Source organism: Nannospalax galili, unplaced genomic scaffold, assembly GCF_000622305.1.
Source record: "Nannospalax galili isolate Female #2095 unplaced genomic scaffold, S.galili_v1.0 scaffold1087, whole genome shotgun sequence".
Classification (NCBI taxonomy): Eukaryota; Metazoa; Chordata; class Mammalia; order Rodentia; family Spalacidae; genus Nannospalax; species Nannospalax galili.
This window is the reverse complement of record NW_008356845.1, coordinates 1,895,649-1,916,859: the sequence shown is the minus strand read 5'-3', so window position 1 is coordinate 1,916,859 and position 21,211 is coordinate 1,895,649. Positions and strand designations below refer to the sequence as shown.

General features: G+C 42.1%; 2 protein-coding genes and 1 long non-coding RNA gene across 7 annotated transcripts in view; 1 reads left to right on the top strand and 2 right to left on the bottom strand.

Annotated features, from left to right (window-relative positions):
- Window positions 1–977: 977 nt before the first annotated feature.
- Window positions 978–7,666, bottom strand: Fbxo5 (F-box protein 5). Of its 2 annotated transcripts, none has more exons than XM_008854734.3 (5): window positions 7,230–7,666; window positions 4,018–4,702; window positions 3,323–3,413; window positions 2,226–2,405; window positions 978–1,771 (listed from the first exon to the last, which is right to left on the bottom strand). In XM_008854734.3, the coding sequence occupies exons 1-5, from the start codon at window positions 7,324–7,326 to the stop codon at window positions 1,520–1,522; spliced, it is 1,305 nt and encodes a 434-aa protein (XP_008852956.1). In that variant the 5' UTR covers window positions 7,327–7,666; the 3' UTR covers window positions 978–1,519. The 2 variants fall into 2 exon arrangements, with proteins under 2 accessions (XP_008852956.1, XP_008852957.1); XM_008854735.3 differs by having other exon boundaries at window positions 2,226–2,402; window positions 7,230–7,646.
- A 5,735-nt stretch (window positions 7,667–13,401) lies between these two features.
- Mtrf1l (mitochondrial translational release factor 1 like) overlaps window positions 13,402–21,211 on the bottom strand; it is a 14,205-nt gene continuing 6,395 nt past the window's right edge. The window contains exons 2-7 of one of the 3 annotated variants that reach the window (XM_008854732.3): window positions 20,283–20,362; window positions 18,285–18,468; window positions 17,543–17,706; window positions 15,712–15,829; window positions 14,541–14,677; window positions 13,402–13,897 (exon numbers count right to left, since the gene is read on the bottom strand). In XM_008854732.3, the coding sequence (XP_008852954.1) occupies window positions 13,697–13,897; window positions 14,541–14,677; window positions 15,712–15,829; window positions 17,543–17,706; window positions 18,285–18,468; window positions 20,283–20,362 (884 nt within the window). In that variant the 3' untranslated portion in view covers window positions 13,402–13,696. Of the gene's footprint in view, window positions 13,898–14,540; window positions 14,678–15,711; window positions 15,830–17,542; window positions 17,707–18,284; window positions 18,469–20,282; window positions 20,363–21,211 lie in introns of those variants that run through there. The other 2 variants (XM_017794782.2, XM_017794783.2) reach the window with 2 other exon arrangements.
- The window catches only part of LOC108490018, a 9,296-nt gene continuing 1,988 nt past the window's right edge, over window positions 13,904–21,211 (top strand). Inside the window, exons 1-2 of one of the 2 annotated variants that reach the window (XR_001872071.2) lie at window positions 13,904–14,448; window positions 15,447–15,580. This is a non-coding gene — a long non-coding RNA (uncharacterized LOC108490018). Of the gene's footprint in view, window positions 14,449–14,685; window positions 15,581–21,211 lie in introns of those variants that run through there. The other variant, XR_003847252.1, reaches the window with a different exon arrangement.

Genomic DNA, 21,211 nt, shown 5'->3' with positions numbered 1-21,211 from the left:
CCAGTTTTTTTTTTTTTTTTTTTTTTTTGGAGACCACATATACATAGAGTGGGCTACAATTCTGTATTGGACCAAGTATCAGTTCTAAGCCAATCCATTCTACAACCAGAGAAGCCCTGACCTCCATTATTAATCAGTGCACTTGACCAATGGGAGCAAGCAAAGTCCTCTGCTCGTCCTCCTCTCAGAAGCATGGGCCCATTTTGTAGTCACTTATTATCACATAAATGATCCCAAAACCGAGAGCTTTAAAACAGCTAACATTCACTATCTCAGGGCTTTGGGGAAGTCAGTTCTGGAGTTTGGCTGAGTGGCTCTAGATGCACTCAGGATGTCAGTAGAGACCAAAGTTGACTAGTGGTTCACCTCAAGCTAGAGGTCTGCATTCAGAAGTCATAAGAAGCCTCAATTCCTCACAGTATGGCTCGCCTTCAAGTCTTCAACTGCTCATAGCTGACAGCTCCCTCCCCCAGTGATAGAAAAAAGGCAGAAAGCACATTTATTACCTAGCTTCAGCAGTGACATAGTATCTCATCCACCATGCTCTATCCATCAGAGACCCAACTGATACAGTGTGGGAGAGGATTGCACTGACTACACCAAAAGGCTGAGTAAACTGGGCACCATTTTGGAAGCTGTAATAGTAGCTCTCTGGTCTGGTCATTCATGTCTCTCACCGGTTAAAACAATGCTTACCCTTTCTTCAGTCTCCCAGAGCTTCATCCCATGATAACTTCAGCTGAAAGCCAGAATCTTATCACCTAAACAAGGCCCTAAGGATTTGGGTTCCTTTGGGGGCTGGAGTGATGCTCAGTGGTTATGAGCACCGGTTGAACTTGCAGAAGATGGGGTTCAGTTCCCAATACCCACATGGCAGCTAACACCTCTGGCCTCTGCAAGCATTGCACACAGGAACACACCCCATGCACAGAATTAAAGCTATATCTTTAAAAAAAAAACCCCACATATTATTGAACTTAACAATTTTATTTGTAACAAAATTAATTTATATGTATATTTTCTTTGGCACATAAAAATAGAAATATTTACAGATATAAACATATAAAACAGACATCAGAAGGAAAACAAGACTTTACAAAAGATACTTTTTTGGAAAACACTGAAAAAAAGGTTTAGGGCAACAAGAAAACAGACAGACAAAACATTTAAATGAACAGACTCCTTAAGTTGATACTGGATTAATACACATCTGGTAAAAGAATGTCTCAAATGCTAACACTGTGAACCACATCTATAGGTAAAATTCTATGGTGTCCTTTTATTATAAAATTGAGCCAGTTTCATTTTATCTTTTCTTAAAACACTTAAATTTTCCATTTGTGTGGCCAATTTAAAATTCTGACTATTAAACTATATTTTAAGAGGTTGTATGTCCTCTGTTCAGAGGGAAAGACTCCTCAGACACTACAGAAGTCGAAAAAAAAAATACAGTTTTAAGTTAAAACCTAACATTTTAAAAGTATCCTTCATGATCATTTACAATTGATTTAACAAAAGGTCATAGTCTTTGTAAATTCTTTTTACTCTTTCTAGTCCCAGGCAAAGGGCCCATCCTACAGCTGGCTTTCAGGAGCTTGCCATTTGAACAGTCTTTGGTGTTATGATAATCACAGAGGCACTTTGTACAATACTCAAACCCACAGCTTTCTCGTTTGCAGGTTGCCCGCTCTAAATACTGATCATATTTTGCAGGGAAATTACACCGAATGCAGGCTTTGAGGCTTTCGTTATTTTTCAATGTCTTGGCAACCTAGGGGGGGAAAAAAAATCCACATATAAATTTTACCAAAGACTAAATAAAAAATTTGGTTACTAAATCTAGGAAGAGTAGCCTGTCTTCCCCAATACATGGAAGAATGTTCACATGAGAAGTTTTAACATACCCAATGATTTGATGGCATTTGAAGCTTTGAATTTCTGAAAGCTAGAACTTTTCTGTTTAGGTGTTTCCAGGAACAAAGGGAAGCAAGTGTAAAATGCAGAGCTGAGAGTGAAATGAAGAAGACAGAAGACACAGCGCCCACAAGCTGCCCACCCCCTCCGACCCTACTATAAATCTGAACAAGCACTGTCCCGTCTTCATTAGTAGGCTAAACAGTAGATGCATGTAGAGCCAAGTTGGACTTTGACCCTTTCTATTTCTTACTTTAAATCCTTTTTACAGTAATTGCTCCAACTTTATAATTTACCGATTAAGCAGTTACCTCAAGGAATTCACTGTGCCGACTGTAAGCAGAACTTTTCTGATCACGTTGACTGGGTAACTTGGTTTGAGCATCTTTTTTGGGAGGAGCCCAGGCTGTTTTCTGAACAGAAGTTAATGCGATTCTGCATGTGGCATGTCCTCTAGTTGAATTACACAGCGACAACTTATTGTTTTCCTGCTTGCAAAGGGTTTAATGGGACATTGTTAATACTTACTTTCTATCTTAATTCAAGTCAGGCACTTTTGCTACAATTGTAACTGTTACAGGGATTAATCAGGAAGGTAGTACTACTTATCCCCACATTTACCTGCAGATATTAGCCAAACTAACTGTGCATACAAACATTTCATAATGAACTGACAGAAAGTATGAAGCAGAAATTAAGAGGAGCCGATTTAGAACTCAAAGCTGCCCACAGGACACAGGGTCATTCTCCCCACTGCCAGCAGGGGGCTGCAGTTATGTGTAAGTGTAACCAACAACTGTGAACAGGCACTTCAGTTCTCTGGGATGAGGTCTCACTAGGTATAGGCAGCTCATGCTGGCCTCAAACTCACGAGCCTAATACCTCAGCCTCCTGAGTGCTGGGGTTATAGGCATTCATCACCACCCCACTTTAAGGGACAGATCTAAGGCAACCTTTTAGAGTAGATTTGCCACTGTTACCAATCAATGAAGACCTGGATACAGGAAATTTAAGCAACCTATGTCCAAAATTACCCAGCAAGTATTAGCAACAGAATCTGAAGGCTCATCCAGCTCCAAGGCTGAAACTTTGAATCTCATATTATCAGATCTACAACTACCAAGTATTTGGAAAAATAAATGCATTCGTTCATTCAGGAAGAATCTTCAGTAGGTCAGCAGTTTAGTTTTTCTTGTAACTGACCAAATTTTACATGAAAATCATCACCTGTTTTACAGACCTTATATTTTAGTTAAGTACAAGCATGACAGATTTCCCAAATTTTACCAAGGTGTGTTTGAAATTGAGTTCTACTGGAAAACTAAAGTGCTTTGGGAATTTAAAGGTTTCCCACTTATTTCTAATCTAACAGCAGCATATGAAGAAAACACCAATTACAAAGACTTACAAGGACTCTTTGCATTGCTTTGTTGTATAGCTGGAATGCACCTTTATCGCCTTCTAGAATCTTCTTCCAAATCCTGCTCACTTTAGACAAACTAGAAGACAAAGGAGACATAGCACCACAAAGATGAATACAGCAGAGACAGGACAAAGGAGAGACTTACTCAGCCCCACCAACCTATTAAGCATTAAAACTGCTTGGGTCACTTAAGATTTAGGGACGATCACTCCTAGGTGTATTGAACTTGACTATCACAGGGTCAAAAGCCTTAAATTTTCAAAAACTCCTACAAGTAATTCTAGAGTCATGTGGATAACCAAATTCAGTCAGCACTGCACACAGGACACCACGTTAGCTAGTTGATAAAAGGTAGGAAAATTTCTAAGTACTCTGGGACACTTGGCTATTAGCAATCAATATTTTAAAACCCATTACATTAATAGAAGCACTGCATTCTTAATCCTGATTATCCATTAATAAAGACAGTACATATACTCTTCACTTCAGATGAGCTAGAATGCCTCTAAGTGTATGAATATGCAATTGCCAAGTGAGTGAACACAGGGTTCCACAAACTGTCTTTTCATTTTGATGACACACAGGGATTGAAATACCAGGAAACAAGCAAAGACCACGACTAAACATGGGAGACTATGCTGTTTGTTGTGCACGAGCCACTGACATACTCAAATACTCACTTTATTAAGTCCATGTCACCGAGTTTTGTCAAAATATTAGCTAAGAGATGCTTGCATCCTCTTCGAAAGAGTTCACTGAGAATATCTACACACTCTAGGCCCATTTTCTTGCCAATTATGTTCTGGAGCCTAAAGTTTCCACTGGCTATAACTTCCTTCAGCATTTCCCGATCCACTTTAGGGTTTCGCTTGGCATTCTTTTTTAATGTTGAACAAACTACTCTTTCAAAATGAAGCACGGGAAGCAAGTTTTTGTTGGGATACTGGTCTGGGCTTTGGGATGGTAGCAGGCAGGACTGAGGGCTGTTTCTGAAATTCTCCTCCAAGACAAGGATGCCATCTTCCTGTCCGCCGTGATGTGTAAATGAGGAGTAGCCACTGTCTTCACACAGTCTATTGGCCTCTAGCTCTTCTATTTCACTTGAAATACTGAGTATTTGCTGCACGCGTCCATTTTCCTTATTATCAAGGTCCGAAATTGTAGGACTCACAATTGGTGACTCAAGGAAAGATGACCTTTCATGGTTTTTAAAACAATTCTTAAGAGAAAGTTTCAAGCTCACAGGGGTGTAGGAACCCTGTGTTATGCTGTCATCAGGTTTTTCTACTTTAAGTTCAGAAAGGTCAGGATTACAATTAAAATCACACTTCATTTTTACAGAAAAAGAGTTTTCTTCTTTACAACCTACAAAAAGAACAAGAAACTTAGAATGAACAAAATCATTATGGTACCAACAAGCAACCTGGCTCCTTGCTAGGGACTGATTTCAGGGCATTACACCGAGTTACCCACATCCTCTTTTTGAAACAGGGTCTCTTTCTGTAGCCCCAGGTGGCCTAGAACTCGCTTTGTAGACCAGGATGGCCTTGAGCTCACAGAAATCTGCCTGCCTCTGCCTCCTGAGTGCTGCCATTAAAGGCGTGTGCCACCTTGCCCAACCTCTTAATTTTTTACGTGATGTGTAGTGCCTTCACGTGTGTAAATGCACCTGTGTCGTGAAGTACTCATCAGATCCCCTAGAACTGGAGTTGAGGATGGTTGTTAGCTGCCATGTGGGTGCTGGGAATCAAACCCTGGTCCTCTGCAAAAGCAGTTAGTGCCTCCCAAGCGCTAGGATTAAAGGTGCACACCACTCCACTTGGCCTATAGTTCTTTTTTTACACCAGAAAAAAAAGTATAAGACAAAAATCTGGACTCTTGATCTAATTTTAATTTGTGTAATAAAGTATAGCTAAATAATTTAAGTATCATTTACAAGAAGAGTTAAACTGTTTGCAAAAAGCCAAAATCATCTGAGTCAACTACCTTCCAAAGGTGAAGTTAGGTGTTCCTGATTTGTAGAATAGGCCAGGCTATTATTTGTTATAAGCAAAAATGAAGAAATTTTGCTCAAATTTTGAAAGGACCACCAGCAACTAGACTGCAGGTCAGCAGAAGTGGAAGGAAGATCAGTCAGAAGTGCTTCTCATAAGAGTATAGGGAGCTGAGGAAGAGGGGCTGCATTGGAGATATGGGAGCACACTGTAAACAGCCTGTTAAGATCCTGGACGAGCATTACTAAAGGATCCTGCTGCTTAAGACTCCGACACAACAAAGTACCAGTGACTGACTTCAAGGGGAAAAGTGAGAAAGCAAAGTCTTAAAGTCTCAGTTTTCCCATTCACAAAATGGGGAGAAAATAAGACTAAAAGCCCGGCAGAGTATCAATGGCTAACCAAAGCATCAATTTTATCACATCATTCAGAATACAGACCTAACAGTCCATGTTAAATACTACAATTAAAGTTAGTGCTTAAATGTCTCTCTAGCTCTTCCAATATTAACAAAGCAATTGGTTTCCCCTCGGCTTGGCTTCCAGTACCTAGTGATAACCAGGATGTGGCTGAGGCCACGCATGGTCATTTCTGTACTGAGACCATGAGAGGAGCCAAAGACATAACCTCCAGAGAAAACTTCTAAAAAGCCAATTTCCAAAAACATTTAAATGTAGTCATGTAAAGTTTTCATTTCTTCAATTCATTTCTGCAAATGAGGTATGGCTTTGGAGGCAGCAAATATTTCCTAAGACAGGCATGTGGGGTCTTAAGAAAACCCATCATAAAGCCATTAAATTTCAGATTTTTAAGGGAAATTTATGATCCTGGATCTACTACAAATATACTTGATCTGCTGAGAGTTACTTTCTTTTTTCCCCTTCAAGACTTAATTCCTTTTCTAATGTAGGAGGATTACCACATAATGTAGAATTGCCTTTTCCTCTTCAGTTTCAACCATTCCTAAGGTAGTATGAGGGCATTTCTCTTAACTAACAAAAGTAAAAAATAACTGACCTTCTTCCCCTCTTCCTCAAGCTTGGAATAAAATGACCACCTAGTTCCCCAAGAATACAGGGAAATAACAAACAATTCTTCAATTCTTCCATCAGCTAAATACTACAGGCAAATTCACGGTTTTGAAATTTTAAAAAATACTTTTTTAACCCCTCCCCTGTGGATTCTTTTTAAACTGTTACTGAGTAAAGAGGAAAAATAGGAGAAAACATTTTCTTTGGATGTTCCTACTGAGCTTGGCCCGGCGGGGAGAGGGGTTTCTATTTGGCGGGAGCAGGCAGGGAGCCCCTGGAAATGCAGAGGGGTCGGTGGCGGAAGGACCCCTCAGGGCGCGGTGCACGCGGAGACAAGGCGGGAGATAACCGCGAGCTCAATCTCCCGCGCCCGCCAGCCAGGCGCAGGAGCGGAAAAGTTGGGGAAACTGAGCTGCGATGTGAGGGTGCTGGGCCACTGTGGAAAGGGGGTGCAGGCGGGTGGGGGAGAGGAGTCTGGGGAGCCCAGGGACCCTCAGTCCTGTCACAGCCGGGGTGGGGGAGGGGACATTTGGCGCCCAGGAGGTGGGGGAGGAAGGTCTTCCCAGAAGGGAAGCCCGCGCCCAGCCGGCCACCACCTGCCCGTCCCTGGAGAGAGCAGCCTGGATGGCGGGGAGGGTGGGCAGGGGGAATCCCCGGGCAGCACCCCACCATCCTTCCCACCTCTGCACCATCCACTCGATCCTCTGGGCGACCCCCGGCCTCCAGGTTCTGCAGGTACCCGAGTCGGGGAGCCCCGCCGCCGCCCGCTCCAGGTCCCCACGCAGCCCGGCTTCGTAGGACGCGGCCGGGGTGCACCCTGCAGGGCGCCCCAGGGCGCAGCGCTCCCACCCGCAGCCCCGCACTCACATTCCGGCAGGCGCGGGCGCTCAGCCGCTGTCCTTGCACCGGAGCCGCAGCAGCAGGAGGCCGGCCGGGCCACACAGCGGCAGGTGCGGCGGATCATGCCGGAGGACGCAGGCTCGGCCGCAGGTGAGCGAGGGCGACGGCGGCGACGCAGGTGACCCGCCGCTCCGCGGAGCTGCTGCTCTTAAAAGGCGCCAGCTGGTACTTTTAAAAATCTTTGAATTTGGTGCCCAAAGCACAACGGGCCAATAGGGCGCGGCGCTCGCACACGCAAGCCAATAGGCAAGCAGTCTGAGGAGGACGCCAGTACTCGACCAATAGGAGCCCCCAGGGGTGGAGCCAGCCCCACAGCGCCGGCACCTCCTCCCAGGGAGGTCCGGGCCGCCGGAAAGATGCTGAGGATGTGGGCGGGGCCTCGGCGGGCGAGGGCTGAGAGGGCGGAGCGCCCCCACCCCGCCGCACGCGGCAGTGCCCACCGCGCAGGCGTCCGCCCGCCATGCTGCCCCTCCCCCCGCGGTCCCGCGAACCGGCCTCCACCGAGTCCTGTCCAGAAGACGGTTCCGGCTGGTGTCTGAAGGGCTCGGACGGGGACCAACGGTACCCAGGCGTTCCTCCATCGCCTCCAACATGGGAGTCGGTGAGCTGCGCGCTCTGATCAGCCTGGCGCCAGGGCCTCCCGGAAGCCTAGCCCTTCCCCCTGCACGGTGGGCCCGCCTCTCTGGGATTTAGGCGCGCTCCACACTCCCTCCTAAATTGGCTCCGCCCCCTGCCTGGAGTCTCTGCGCACGCGCTCTGCGCGGTGGCTGTGGACTTGGCGGGTTGGCGCTTGCGCACTGGGCGCCCGGCGGTTCCCTCAGGGCGGGGCTGGACAGGTAGCGGGGCGGGTGCAACGCCCTTGCCCGAGGACTGGGCCAGGGCGGAGAATGGCATCCCGGCCCTCTCCCTGCCTGGGGCAGAGGGCGGCGTGACCTTCCTGGTCACCCGGTTCTTTGAAGTTTTCAGCCACAGCTGTTCAAGCCACCATTCATTTTTACGGATGGTAATTTGTATATTTGCTTTTATGCATTTTTGTTTCATTCCTTAACGGCTCCTAGCGCAATAGAGAGCAGACTTGTTCCCAACAAAACCAAAAAGAATAAATGAGGTTCCCACTTTTCTTGGGCTGGGTGAATATTTTTGTGGGAATGGCGGGAGTGTATCTAAGACTGATGACATGTTGTACGGTTTTCATTAGTGATGCTGAACTTTCTTTGCACGCCTTGAATTTGTTCCCAAGTGGTGACTGCGCACCTAGCCTCAGCTTCGTGCAGCCGCGTAGTGAACCTACGGGATGTGTGCGCAACAATCTCCAATCTTCGCCTTTTATTTTTTGCTTTGGCTTTTCTGCAGTACTTCAGTTAAAGTTCCAAGTAAATGACAGCTGCAGTGTAGGGCGGGGCCGAGAGTAGAATGCGTAATGGGTGGATTTGTTTTTATCTCGATTATTTTGGTTTATCCTGAGTTTTCTTGCATTTCACTTCTGAAAATGTTGCTTTAAAACCTAGGCAGTATTGATTACCGAAACCTATGCTGCCAGTTCAGTTTGGCACCTGAGGTCCAAGCCTCTGGAGATAAATGACTGAAAAGACTGAAATCCTTTCTTTCTGGGAGTTTACATACCAATGACCAAGAAACTGGCAATTAAGAATATCTTAAGAAGATACTAAACAGTGTGATAAAGATCTAGTAGGCCAGGAAAGATCCTGAAACTTTGAACCATTATCTGAACTTTGGGCTGGCCTTGCAAAGACCCCCATAAAAAGCAGGGAGGTCAGAAAGTCTGGCTGGAATTCTTCAGGCTGGGAGGAGTTGGGAGACTGGGGTCAGAATAGCAAAAGTGATTTTTTGATTGAATATTTGAACAGTTACAAGGGAGGTGGATATATAAAATAGCCTGCCTAATGAGTTAACTGGAAATAACTCTGGATGCAGACCATAGGTGTATTGTATGTAGTTAAAATTCGGGGTTTAGAGGCAGTGGAAACCTATCACAGTACTGTCAAGAAAAATGTTAAGATTAACCTGTCGTTCTTAAAATAATCTTAGTGTTTTCATTTTATGATGATTGTGCTTTGATATGTTAGTTCTCACTGTGGTCACTAAAATTAGCAGAGTAGACTTAAATCCTACTGATGGGGAAGGTTGCAGAAGACCATGGAGATACAGGGGCTAAAAGAAACAGTCTAGGAGTCTGGGATTAAAAAATGGTGTGCCTTCTCCTGGGGAAGCTTGCTGGAGTCCTGGTTGCTGTGGTACATTTTTACATTTCTATGCTTTTTGACCTTAGAGACTGTTCTCATCTCTTTTATTTTCATATATAGAGATAAAGCAATTTGAGGTAGGCAAGCATGCTCAGTAAATCAGTTGAGCACCTAGAATGTAATCTTAGGATCTTAACTATAGCATTAAAGTTTTCTTCAGTATTTTTTTTTCTTCCTGCAGAAAATGGCTGATGGGTTATTGGAAAAATCTGAATCTATAATACTATAAGGTAATACAAGGAGCCAAGCATGTTTTGTTACATGCTGGAGTAATCTGTCATAGTTCCTTTCAGTTTGTCAGGTTAATCGTTGACTTTAAATGATGCTTGAGCATAATCATGATGAATTTTTTTTTTCTGAGACAGATTTGCACTATGTAGCTCTAACTTACCTTTTCCATTTCTTTGTTAAGCACACATTCTTATGACAAAATGAAGGAGTAAATTTACCACTTTGCAGTAAATACTGTCTTCCAGGTATCATCTTGGTTCATTTTGTGCTACTTACAGTAGTGTCATAGTCTGGTAATTTACAGAGAATGGAAACTTACTTCCCAGAGTTCTGGAACATAGGAAGGCAAAGAAAAAGGGTCTAGCCTCTAGCGAGAGCGGCTTTCTACTTCCAGGACACTGCCTTGTATCCAGGCTGCTCGAGGAATCCCGCGTCATCAGGAGGCTAAAGATTAAGGGCAAAAAGTCCAAACTTTGGGCCCTTTGTCTAGCCCATCAAGAATAGCTCTAAACACCTTCCTAGAGGGTCCACATCCCTATACTGTTGCATCCAGGAGATAGTTTCCAATCTATGAATTTTTGGGGGAAACATTCAGACCACAGCATTAAGTATTATGGAAGAGATGAAAGTAGTTACTTGTGTCTTGAAAATAAAGAGTCTTTTGGGAACCTTGAAATCTGCCTGAAGAGGTTTAGTGGAGTCTTTTCTAGGCACAGTGGGCAGCATAAGTCACACAGGTAGAAATGACAGTGCCTGGTGTGAGATGGTTGTGTACGTGGTGTAGGCTTAAACCACTTCAAGGTTCTGAATGTTAGAATTAGCATCCTCCTAGGCTTCTGGTGTTACTATTATAGTGTTCTACTTTTTCTCCATATTTTATTATTTTTATGTGTATATTGCCAGCGTATAGGTAAGTGCACCCGTGTTGTGCAATGCCTGCGGAGGACAGAAGAGGCTGTCGGATCCCCTGGAACTGGAGTTATAGACAGTTGTTAGCTGCCATGTGGGTACTGGGATTCGAACCCAGGTCTTCTGCAAGAACAACCAGTGTTCTTAACTGCTGAACCATCTCTCCAGCCCCTATAATGCTTTACTTTTAACGGGTTTCCAAAATCACATTTGAGCTAGGGAAGTAGGAGGCCAGTATGAATTCACAGATCAAACTGCCAGTAACCCTGCATGTGTTGATAGTGCACACAGTGGTAAGCATCTTAGTTTAAAATTTATTTTTTGCAGTGCTGAGAATTGAACCCTAGACCTTGAGCGTGCATGCACGGTGGCACTGAGCTGCATCTCAAGTTCCTGATATGTACTTTACACTTACATTATTAAAATATTCACACAAGCTTTAGATAGTTCTAACCAGCTATATTCTAATGCACAGATGGTTTAAAAACTGATCTAAGGCTCTTTTTCACCTTTAACCCACAGGTCTCATGCCTTTTCTTTTCACAGGGGGAAGGGATAAGGGAGCAGGAGATGGTGCAGAGGAGAGCATGCAGATTTGTGGTAACTTTCCCTTAACAGAATCTAATGACTATCTGTTAGAGCAGGACTGGGTAAAAGGCAGTCATGTTTGGTTATCTGTGCTTATGTAGCTGGTGTTCAGAGCAGGAGCCTGGAAACTGAAATGGGTGAACAATGGTGACAGTGCGTGCAGGTGAATGTTCAGCTATATTCACAAGGTAGAACCCCTTCCAGGGATTCTGTTCAGTCCCTCGGTTATACAATATCCACTCTAGGCAGCTAGAAAAATCTTCGCCTGTCTTTGATGGCTCTTGTGCAACTTCCTTTCAGAGCAGCATGGAGACAGTATACAGTGCCCTACAAGTTACAAGTGGAGTTACAAGTGGGGCTTTAAATGGACTTTGGCTGCTATTGACTGCAGCACATTATAGTTTTGAACTTTAAATATATATACTCCTAAAAGCTCAGACTGCTGTTGATTCAAACAAACCTGGGTACAGTGTAGCATATTTGGCGTGGTCTCCTGTTTTAATATTCTGGACTCTAGAGGATCTGACAACTCAGTAAAGCAGATCAGAGCACTCAGACTTGCCCTGTTTAAACACATATTTTGTGACAGCACTACTAAGTCACAAGAAAAGATAATGGACATGTGAAACCAGCCATGTCAAGCTTTAATATCTAGTTTGAAAGAAAGTGACTGAGGAGTAACTTAAATGGCTGGCACCAGAGTATCTAGTTTGATCGTCACAGATGAAAACTCAAGGCAATGTCATGAAAAGCAGGATTTGGGGTCTGACAATGCTTTTTCAGATGGAGAAATTTAGGAGGTAAACCCACCAAATTTCATGCATAATTACTCAGATCTTAGTGTAAAGCCAGTTCTAATACATCTGGGGAAATAGAGACATCTGAGTTATTAGGTATTTGAAGATATTCCAAATTTACCAAGAATTTTGTCAAGTGATGATGGTGTAAGTTTAGGTGGAATTATGTCACTTTTTTTGAAAGTACACGCTCTACTGTTTAGAGGTGAAGGATCAGGTTTGTAATTTACTTCCAACATTAAACAAGTATGAAAACACTGCTGAACTCAAGGATCCAGGATCCTATTTCAGCCTCTTGAGAACTGAGATGGAAGGTGTGACGACAACACCCACGTGCTGCCTTTTATTGTCTCCTGAGAGTCTTCTGTGTTCTCATCGGGCAGAGGAGCAAGCTAACAGGACACTTCACAAAGCCCCTTCTCCAGAAGGGAATCGTAGGGCCCTCATTGTGAAGCTGACATACAGTGTCACATGGACACCACCTGGATTTGGCAGGGGCACATCTAAGATTTGCTGCTGGCACCACGTGAAGCTTGTCAGGACTCGGTGGAGGTGGACACTGTAAGCATCTGAGGGCTGTTCTGTACTCTCCTTTCACAGCACAGCCACCAGGGACAGTCTTGGACACCATGATGGTTAGACTTCACTGGACACCTGGTGCCCACATATTTGGTAACACATTACTTTAGATCTTTTGATGTTGTGAATGGCACTGACATTTAAATCAGCGAATTCTGAGCAAACCAAATTGCCTTTCATCTTAGCGCTTCTTTCATCTAGTCAGCTGAAGGTCTGAATAATGAAGACCCAGCCTCCTCCTAGCAAGAGTGAATTCCGCAGTAAAATGCCTTTGGAGTAGAAGTGAACCATCAGTCTGTTGTGGTCTCTATCCAGCAGACTCCCACTGAAGAGTTTGGATTAGTGGGACTCAGTCATGCTGGTTCATCCTAACACGAATCTCTATACACAGATCCCACTGTCATGCTGCTCTTCTGTGAACTCTGACACAGAGGCCTCCTAGGGCTTAGCATCCAGTGTATTTTCTTCACACTTTGACAGGAGGCTTCAAGTTTACCGACCCTAAAGGGTTTGAGGTTCTCTGCTTGCAAGGCCCAGTCTACCAGCTGTATACCAGCCTCAGCCTAGGAACCTTTCCAGCATTGAGTGGGCTATGCCACACCTGCAGCATGCCTGGTTCCACCATGGGGACAGGGAGCTCCTTACAAGGCTTTCATTGGGAATTCTCTCTGTCCAACAAATTCCCTTCTTAGTCCTAGTGTATTTTGTATTTGACTTTTATCTCTTGTTAATTCCATTAACTAGCTGATTTAATGACACAAAACTAATATGTATCATATTTCTGTTTTATATTTGAAAATTTTGATCACCATTAAATATTTTGCCCAAAACAACTACTTTCCTTTTTGTCTACCCTTCATACAAAAAGAGTTCAAGATTTATGAAGTTATAATTGTACATTTTTCCAGTACTTAGAGAACTGCGTTAATAATCATGTCCTAAGAATATGCATATTCCAACTGTTAACTTAGGTTCCTCAAGAGAACGCTGCTGAGTACTTACAAACAATGGATTTGCTGTAAACTTTTTCTAGTCTATATAAAAAGAGCTTCAGTAGTAAGGCAGCTTAGTCTTTTCTGGAAATCATTTCTACTAAAGATTCATAATCAGCATATTCCTTCAGGGACCGTGTAAGTTCATCCAAAAGGCAGTTTCCTTGCAGGAAAGTCTCAAGATCATGTAGGGATGTGTTTATTCTGTGGTCTGTGACCCTGTTCTGTGGGAAATTATATGTTCTTATTTTCTCTGATCTTCCTTTAGTTCCAACCTAAAAAAAAAGTGGGAGATGCATTTAGATTCAGGACACCTTAAACTAGCACCTTGAATCCCCGAACAACAGGGGCTCATGATACAGAGAAAAAGATGTAGACTTTAAAACCAGACCTTACTTAATACTTGAATCCTGTCTCTGCCCTTCAATGCTCTATGACTCTAACCTAAATTTTAATTTCCCCATCTGTAAAATACTGTTCATAATGATGCTGCAACAGACAAAATGGCAAACAGCCATTAATAGAAGAAATATGCATGTTTATGTGTATATTTTATGTACATGTAGTCTCTGTCCCTCTTCAGTCGAGATAAGGTGAAGAATGCTCATGATGAATCACTGTAAAAGGACTGTGTATGGCATAAAATCAAATACCAAACACTGTGTTCAATTGTTTTCCAGCTTTCTTCTATAATTTCAAAGGACTAAAATCATGCAAAAGGACTATTTTTTCTTAGCACTTTGCAAGTCTGAGAAAAACAGCTCTGAACACAGAAAACAGGACAGAGCTGTAAACAGGCACAACCCATACTCAGGCTACTTGAGTTGTAAGTACATGAAAATGGTTATTTACATAAAGACTGCATTACCTATACATCTTTCTGTACTTTAGAAGTGTTTCTTAGATCCATTTTTTTACCTGGGTCTTTCTGGCACTGCATCTCTTACTTCTTTCTTCCTCTAGGCGCATGCTGTAAAGCTTTGCACGTAACTTTTTCATGGCCAGCTCTCTGTTTTTCAGTTGAGATCTCTCTTGCTGGCATTCAGAAACAACACCTAAAAAATGTTACGAGAATTAAGGCGTTTCAGAAGAAAATTTTTCTGTATTATCAAGAAATATTCTTTCTCTTTCTCATTCTTTATCTTCCTTATGAGGGAAGGAACACAGCAATCTAACAAAAGAAAGACATTAAACTTAAATAATTTTGATACAGATTGCTTTCCCATATCCTTAGCTATCATTTTTTTTTAAAAAGAATAACTAAGATATGAGTTAAAAATCCTATTATTTGAGATAATACAGTACAGTTTAGGATTTCCTTTTTCCCTATTTCTGTTTATATAACCTGATAAGATATATTACCTTACCATTTAAATCCTATCAGTCCAGCACTCTTTACTACAACTGGTTAATGGGAACTGTAACAATCTGAGCTCAGTCACAGAGACAGTTGTGTATTTTCTAGGTAACCAAGGTCTGTTAGCCCTACTAACCAGATGCTCCTTACCACATGTAAGGCACTCTAGCAACGTTTCAAAGACACAGCCTACTTAGTTACATACTGTCCTTGGCCTGGTTATCTCAGTTACCTTGAGGTCTATGAATGATCTCAATGGAAAGATGCTCCTGAAATGATACACAAAACTTTGCTTGTGTTATGGTCTGTGTAGGAAGACTAGTGCTTTTATTATCTAAAAAGTCCATGTTACCTGTTATGCTCTTCCCTCCCAAAGCTAACGATTCATGATTTAGAATATTTTCTGATAAACAATTTATGGTATTTACCTCACTAAGCACTTTTGAAAATAACTAAGTCTCTTTCAGTACGTATTTCAGAAAGCTGTCAAAGGACTATTATGTTCTCTCCTGGTGACTAATGTGAAGCTCCCTGGGCTTTGTCCCTCCCTCTTCCTGGCTTTGTCCTAGGAAATATCAGCTACAGAAGCTAAGTAAATCAGGTAAGTAGTAACAATCCTTAATCATACATATTCTTTTGATAAATCAAAGGCCTATTTCAGTGGAAAATTAGTCAATTCCCCAGAAATTGATCTTGATTCGGTGTTTTCTATTGAAAAGAGTAAGTGCACACCTGTAGGAAGATGAACTATCCGAACAGCACTGTCTGTGGTGTTCACATGCTGACCGCCAGCACCACTGGCTCGCTTAGTGTCAATTCTCAAATCTTTAGGATTAATCACCAGATTAATCTAAACATAGGAAGAAAGGTTGGGATTTAAAAGAACAAGTACATGTATCAACTGTCTTAAGGTAAGAACTATGTACTTACAAATGTGTCACATAGAATTGATCAAATTGTAAGAATTACATTTTAAGAATAGACAGTAGTTAGAAGGATATTATTTTTAGATTTTTTTCTCCCTTTTAAATGAAGAATAAAAACATAATATAGAAAAGCTACCCTCTCTAATCCCCCAAAGCTGGGCTGCTTTCCTCACAAACAGCAGAATAACCACTGCTAAAAAATGGGAAATTTTGCTGGGTATACTTTTAATCCCAGCACTCCAGAAGCAGCAGTCAGACAGAGCTCTCTGTGCTCAGGCCAGCCTAGTCTACAAACTGAGTTCCAGGCTAGCCAGGGCTGCATAGTAAGACCCTGATTAAAACCAAACCAAACCAAAATAGGAAAAGAAAACGTGTAGGGGATTTGGGTTAGAGATGGCTCAGCAGTTAGGCCTGTGTGTACTCCTACAGAGAATTCATGCTCTGCTCCAGCATCCATGTTGGGCAGCTTACAACCACCTGTAACTCCAGTTCCAAGGGATCTGATGCCCTCTTCTGGCCTCTGAGGACACCTGCACTCATATGCACATGCCCACATACAGACACAGACAGACAGACACACACACCTATAATTTTAAAAACTAGGGAAAAAAAAAATTCCTAAGTTCAAAGAGTTTAGCAGAGGAAGCAGAAATGATGACAGCCTAAGTGCAGGGATTTTTATTTTGATACTGTTTTTTAACAATCTGGAGGCAAAGGCCTCAAAGCCCAGGCTATTCCCTCCATGGACACTGGAATCGACTATGCTAATGCTTTGTCCTGGGAGTCACCATCAGAAGCCCCAGGTTTAGAAAGGTCTGTTCCATGAACAATGATGGTCTGCTCCAAGGCATGTCTCTAATCCTGCAGTAACCCAGCCCTCCGCGACTCCTGCTAGAGTTGCTAGAAGAGCTAGATGAAGCATGGACCTGGCTCTCCTGTGTTTCCAAAAAGGTCCTACTTCCTCCAAGACACTGACCCCATGACCTGAACCTACATGTGGCTGCTGACATTGATTATATTTCACTCCCCCCTTAACCCTTCTGTTCCTCATTCAGGAGTCACACAAAAATCATACCTAAAGAAAGAAACCTCATAACCCTGTCACAGAGTTAAGTAGTTCTTTTTCTTTAAAATTAGTAAGTAGAAACCATCAAATCATGTTTTATTTTTTAAGAAGTGAACAATTCCCATCACTTTTTATTAGAAGGAAAATTATGCATAACAGAAATTGTTTTCTTACAGATGGAGAATTTACTCTGTGAAGATAAAGGATACTCATCAACACTAGCATATTTCCACTTTAACGTGTTTGGGTTATAAAGTAGCAACTGTTTTATGCTGATTATTCTTTTAGAACCAACCATAGAAAGCAAAGTTGTCACGGCCACCAGTCCCCATTTAAACAGGCTACTTACCACCATCTGATCCATAGAGATAGTCTCAGTTTTAGTGCCTGTTTGAGTGGTGGAGAAAAACAGTGTAAAAGTGAACCATTTGGAAACCTGCAGTTCTTGCTATCTATTGTAAAGTTATGTTTCTTGAGCTGAATTTTCAAATGTAACTCAGTCTGTGAGGAACCGATGGTCTTCAGTGCTTCTGGGGAGGGACACAGTGCTGGGCCCATTACTAAGCTTTACCTCGGTAGGCTGAGGCAGTATTGCCACGGTCATGGTGCTAGTGTGGATGCGGCCTTGCTTCTCCGTCTTCGGCACTCTTTGTACTCTGTGCACTCCACCTTCAAACTTCATGTGCTTATAAGCTTCTGGACCTCCGATGCTGGCAGACGCATGTCTAAGGCCACCTTGAGAATATGGGGAAAACGGAATTCTTTTTATCATTCCTGCCATGTACACATAATTGACCGTCACAGGTATTGTATTGAAATGCACTTAAAAGAACCACAGGAGAATACACACAACACAATTAAAGAACTTTAGCAAGTCTATGGTACTCAGTGTTTTAATATATAATCTGTATGTTCACAGTTATTAAATATAAGAGATTTACAGTGCCAGAGAATTGACAACACAGCTACAAGACCACCTCTTTTTTTTTTCGCTTGCTTTTGAAACAGGGTCTCATGTAGACCAGGCTGGCCTTGAACTTACAGCAATCATCCAGCCTCAGCCTCTTGAGTGCTAGGATTATAGGTATGAGCCAGCATACCCTAAAACCACTTTAAAAGTCCTTAGTGCTTATTACTGAGTATCCATCATATTTTATAGGTTATTTCAAAATGACTGTTTCTCTTCAAAATCATTAGGTAAATAATGAGATAAAACTACTTAGTTCTTACAAATTAGTTCTGGTGATCTTGCCAACCCTTTTCCCAGGACACAATGTAGATAAACCTACGTTTTACGAAAACAATTTACTGACCTGCTTCACTTGGGAAATATTCCAGAGTTTCAAAATGCCATCTTTTAAACGCAGCATACTGCTCATACATATTGAACATCTCGGAGGTGAACAGCATTGCCTCCTGGCCTCCAACACCCGCAGTTACCTCCAAGATCAAATCACTCTCATCTGTCTCTTCTGAGGGAACCAAAAGTAAGATGATCTGTAAATATAAAGATATCACTCTTCCTGTAATTAAGAATTATTTCAAACCTAACCCCACCAGAAGCTAAGTAATTAGGTACAGGAATTTTAGATATTTAACCCAAGTTTCTATAAACAATTTAATGGTGCTCAATACTCTTGACAATTTTGTGAAATAGAAATGTAGTACACATAACTTCCAGTAAGTATTAACGTTACAACCAATTATGAATGCTATAAAACTTAAATTTTATAGGCCTGTTTTTATTCTTGGAATTCTTTTTTTCTTTTAATCCTCCTACTTCACCTCCAGAGTGATGGGATTCTAGTTATACTGGGAATATAGGTATGTATAAGCACACTGGGTTTTATATGGCACTGTGGATTGAACCCAGGGCCTCATGCATGCTGGGCAAGCACTGTACTAAATGAGCTACATCCCCGGCCCCTCCTTTTGGAATTTGTATATGCTCTGTATCAACTGTTTATTCAGTTAAGAATTAGGGACTGGTTGGGCATGGTGGCAAACACCTTTAATCAGCCCCTGGGAGGCAGAGGCAGAGGGATCTCTGCAAGATTGAGGCCATCCTGGCCCACAAAGTAACTTCCAGGACAGACGGGACTAGGGAGACCAAAAAGAAAAACACTGAATTAGGCACTGGAGAGAATGCTCGGTGGTTAAGAATCATACTGCTCCTCCAGAGGACCCAGCCGAGCTTGGTCCTCAACAGCTACCAACTGCACAACTCCAGCTCCATGGGATCAGATTCCTCTGGCCTCCCTGGGAGCCTGTACTCTTGCATGCACCTACACAATTAGCAAATGAAATTTCTGAAAATTAAAGAATTAAACGTTTGTGAGGGGGACATTATACTATGTGTAGAATGAAAACAATTTCTCTATTTTGAAACCTAGGCCTGTGTGGAGAGAAACCAAAAGCACTTAGTTTTCATTTTCTTTCTTTTTAAAAAACGTTTTTAGGGGGCTGAAAAGAGGGCTCAGCGGCTAAGAGTACTGCCTGCTCTTGTAGAGGACCTGGATTCGATTCCCAGCACCCACATGGTCGCTAACAGCCATCCTTATCCAGTTCCAGGGTATCCAATGCCCTCTTCTGGCCTCTGGCAGTACACTGCATGCACACATGCAACCATATATATGCAAGCAATACACTCATAAAAATAAATTTTTAAAAAATATTTTTATTTTATGTGTATGTATGTTTTGCCTGCATGGGATTGTACCACGTGTATGCATGTGAGTGCACCATGTGTGTGCATGTGATTGCACCATGTGTGTGTAGTGCCCACAGAGGGTAGAAGAAGGCACTGGATCCCCTGGAACTCCAGTTCCTCACACTGTTAAGTCAATTTGCATTTTTGAGTTAAGCTTCTTAAATATGGAAAACTTGTGACTTGAAAACCTTAGAACTGGTACTCTAGTAGTGCTAGAGGCACAGAGATAGACATATCCTTGCCCCAGGACGCTGGCAGGCCATCACTGAAACCTTTCTACCACCTGTCTTCCCACAATCCTTTTAAAACAAACAAAAGGAAAAAGCTGTTAGTACTCTTTTGCCTTTCCAAAAAGTGCTGATGTGACAGTTTCTTAGAGCTATATACTTCTTTTAGCATGATGAAAGTAGGATGACAGGAAATACAATCACGAAGAATGCAAAACATTGTACAGCTGCAGTAGATAAAGGTTCTGTTGTCAGTAACGCAGGAAAAGTTAAAAGCAAATCCATCTAAATAGCAAATTGCTTTTCTAAGCCTGAAATAAAATGCGCAAAGCGTTAACAGCATAAATATGTTTTTCTTTATTCATAGAGCATACCTGATGCTTCAGCTTGGTTATTTCTTTTTGACACAAAGCTATTTCACTCTCTGCAAGTTTCTTTAACTCTTCATTCTCATCTAAGAAAAAAAGGCAGCAGTTAAGGTTTTCTTAGTGCTAAATTGCCAACAGACTTCATTTGTACATTTACTGTTAACTGAAAATGTACCAAGAAACATACTGTCACCTCCCTGAATCAGTAATAAACAAGACATTAATTATTATTAGTTATACATTAATGTTTATTAACATTAATAAACAAGACCTTTATTTTCCAGTATAGGCTGTACGATGCCAATGCATTTAACTAGTTAGAAACCCCAGGACAGAAAGATTGACCTGTTATGCCAAAATTCAGACCTCAAATAGAAAGTTAGTCTTACTAAATAAATGTTTCCTTAGTATATAAGGATCCTACCACAAACATGTAAGGGAGTCTGCCTAATATTATAATAAAGTACTCTTTGTCTCTGGGTTTACTATTGCTTTAGCCTTGAATTTTCATTTTTGACTTAAAAGATACACTTTCCCATTTCTGTCCCTCTATCATACGGACAAATGTAGCCCGAGAGGAAAGGAGGGGAGGACAGAGTTTCTCTCTCTCTCTCTCTCTCTCTCTGTCTCTGTCTCTGTCTCTCAGCATCAAGCTTAGATAGAGTATGTGTGCTCTCTATCCAGAACCCACAACTGTGGGAGTCAGAATGATACCTGTACAAGCCCCACCTCAAAGCATGATTAAAGATGAGATTTTCTTGATGATGAAAAGTGACAGTAACAACCAGAAATACCACGTGATTAAATATTAAAGTGCAGCTCTTCGCAGGAATTTGTTTTCTGATTTCTTTTTTATTCTTTTTTTTTTTTGGGCGGGGGATGTTTTTCCAGGTCTTTTGGGTCAAAAGGAAAGATGACTTGAGTGAAAAGGACAA

Coding starts and splice junctions, on each gene's coding strand:
- Fbxo5 (XM_008854734.3), bottom strand. CDS start 7,326: ATGATCCGCCGCACCTGCCGCTGTGTGGCCCGGCCGGCCTCCTGCTGC. Junction 3,414..4,017: donor GGTGACATGGACTTAATAAA/GTGAGTATTTGA, acceptor TTTGTCTTCTAG/TTTGTCTAAAGTGAGCAGGA. Junction 1,772..2,225: donor GGCACAGTGAATTCCTTGAG/GTAACTGCTTAA, acceptor TTCCCCCCCTAG/GTTGCCAAGACATTGAAAAA.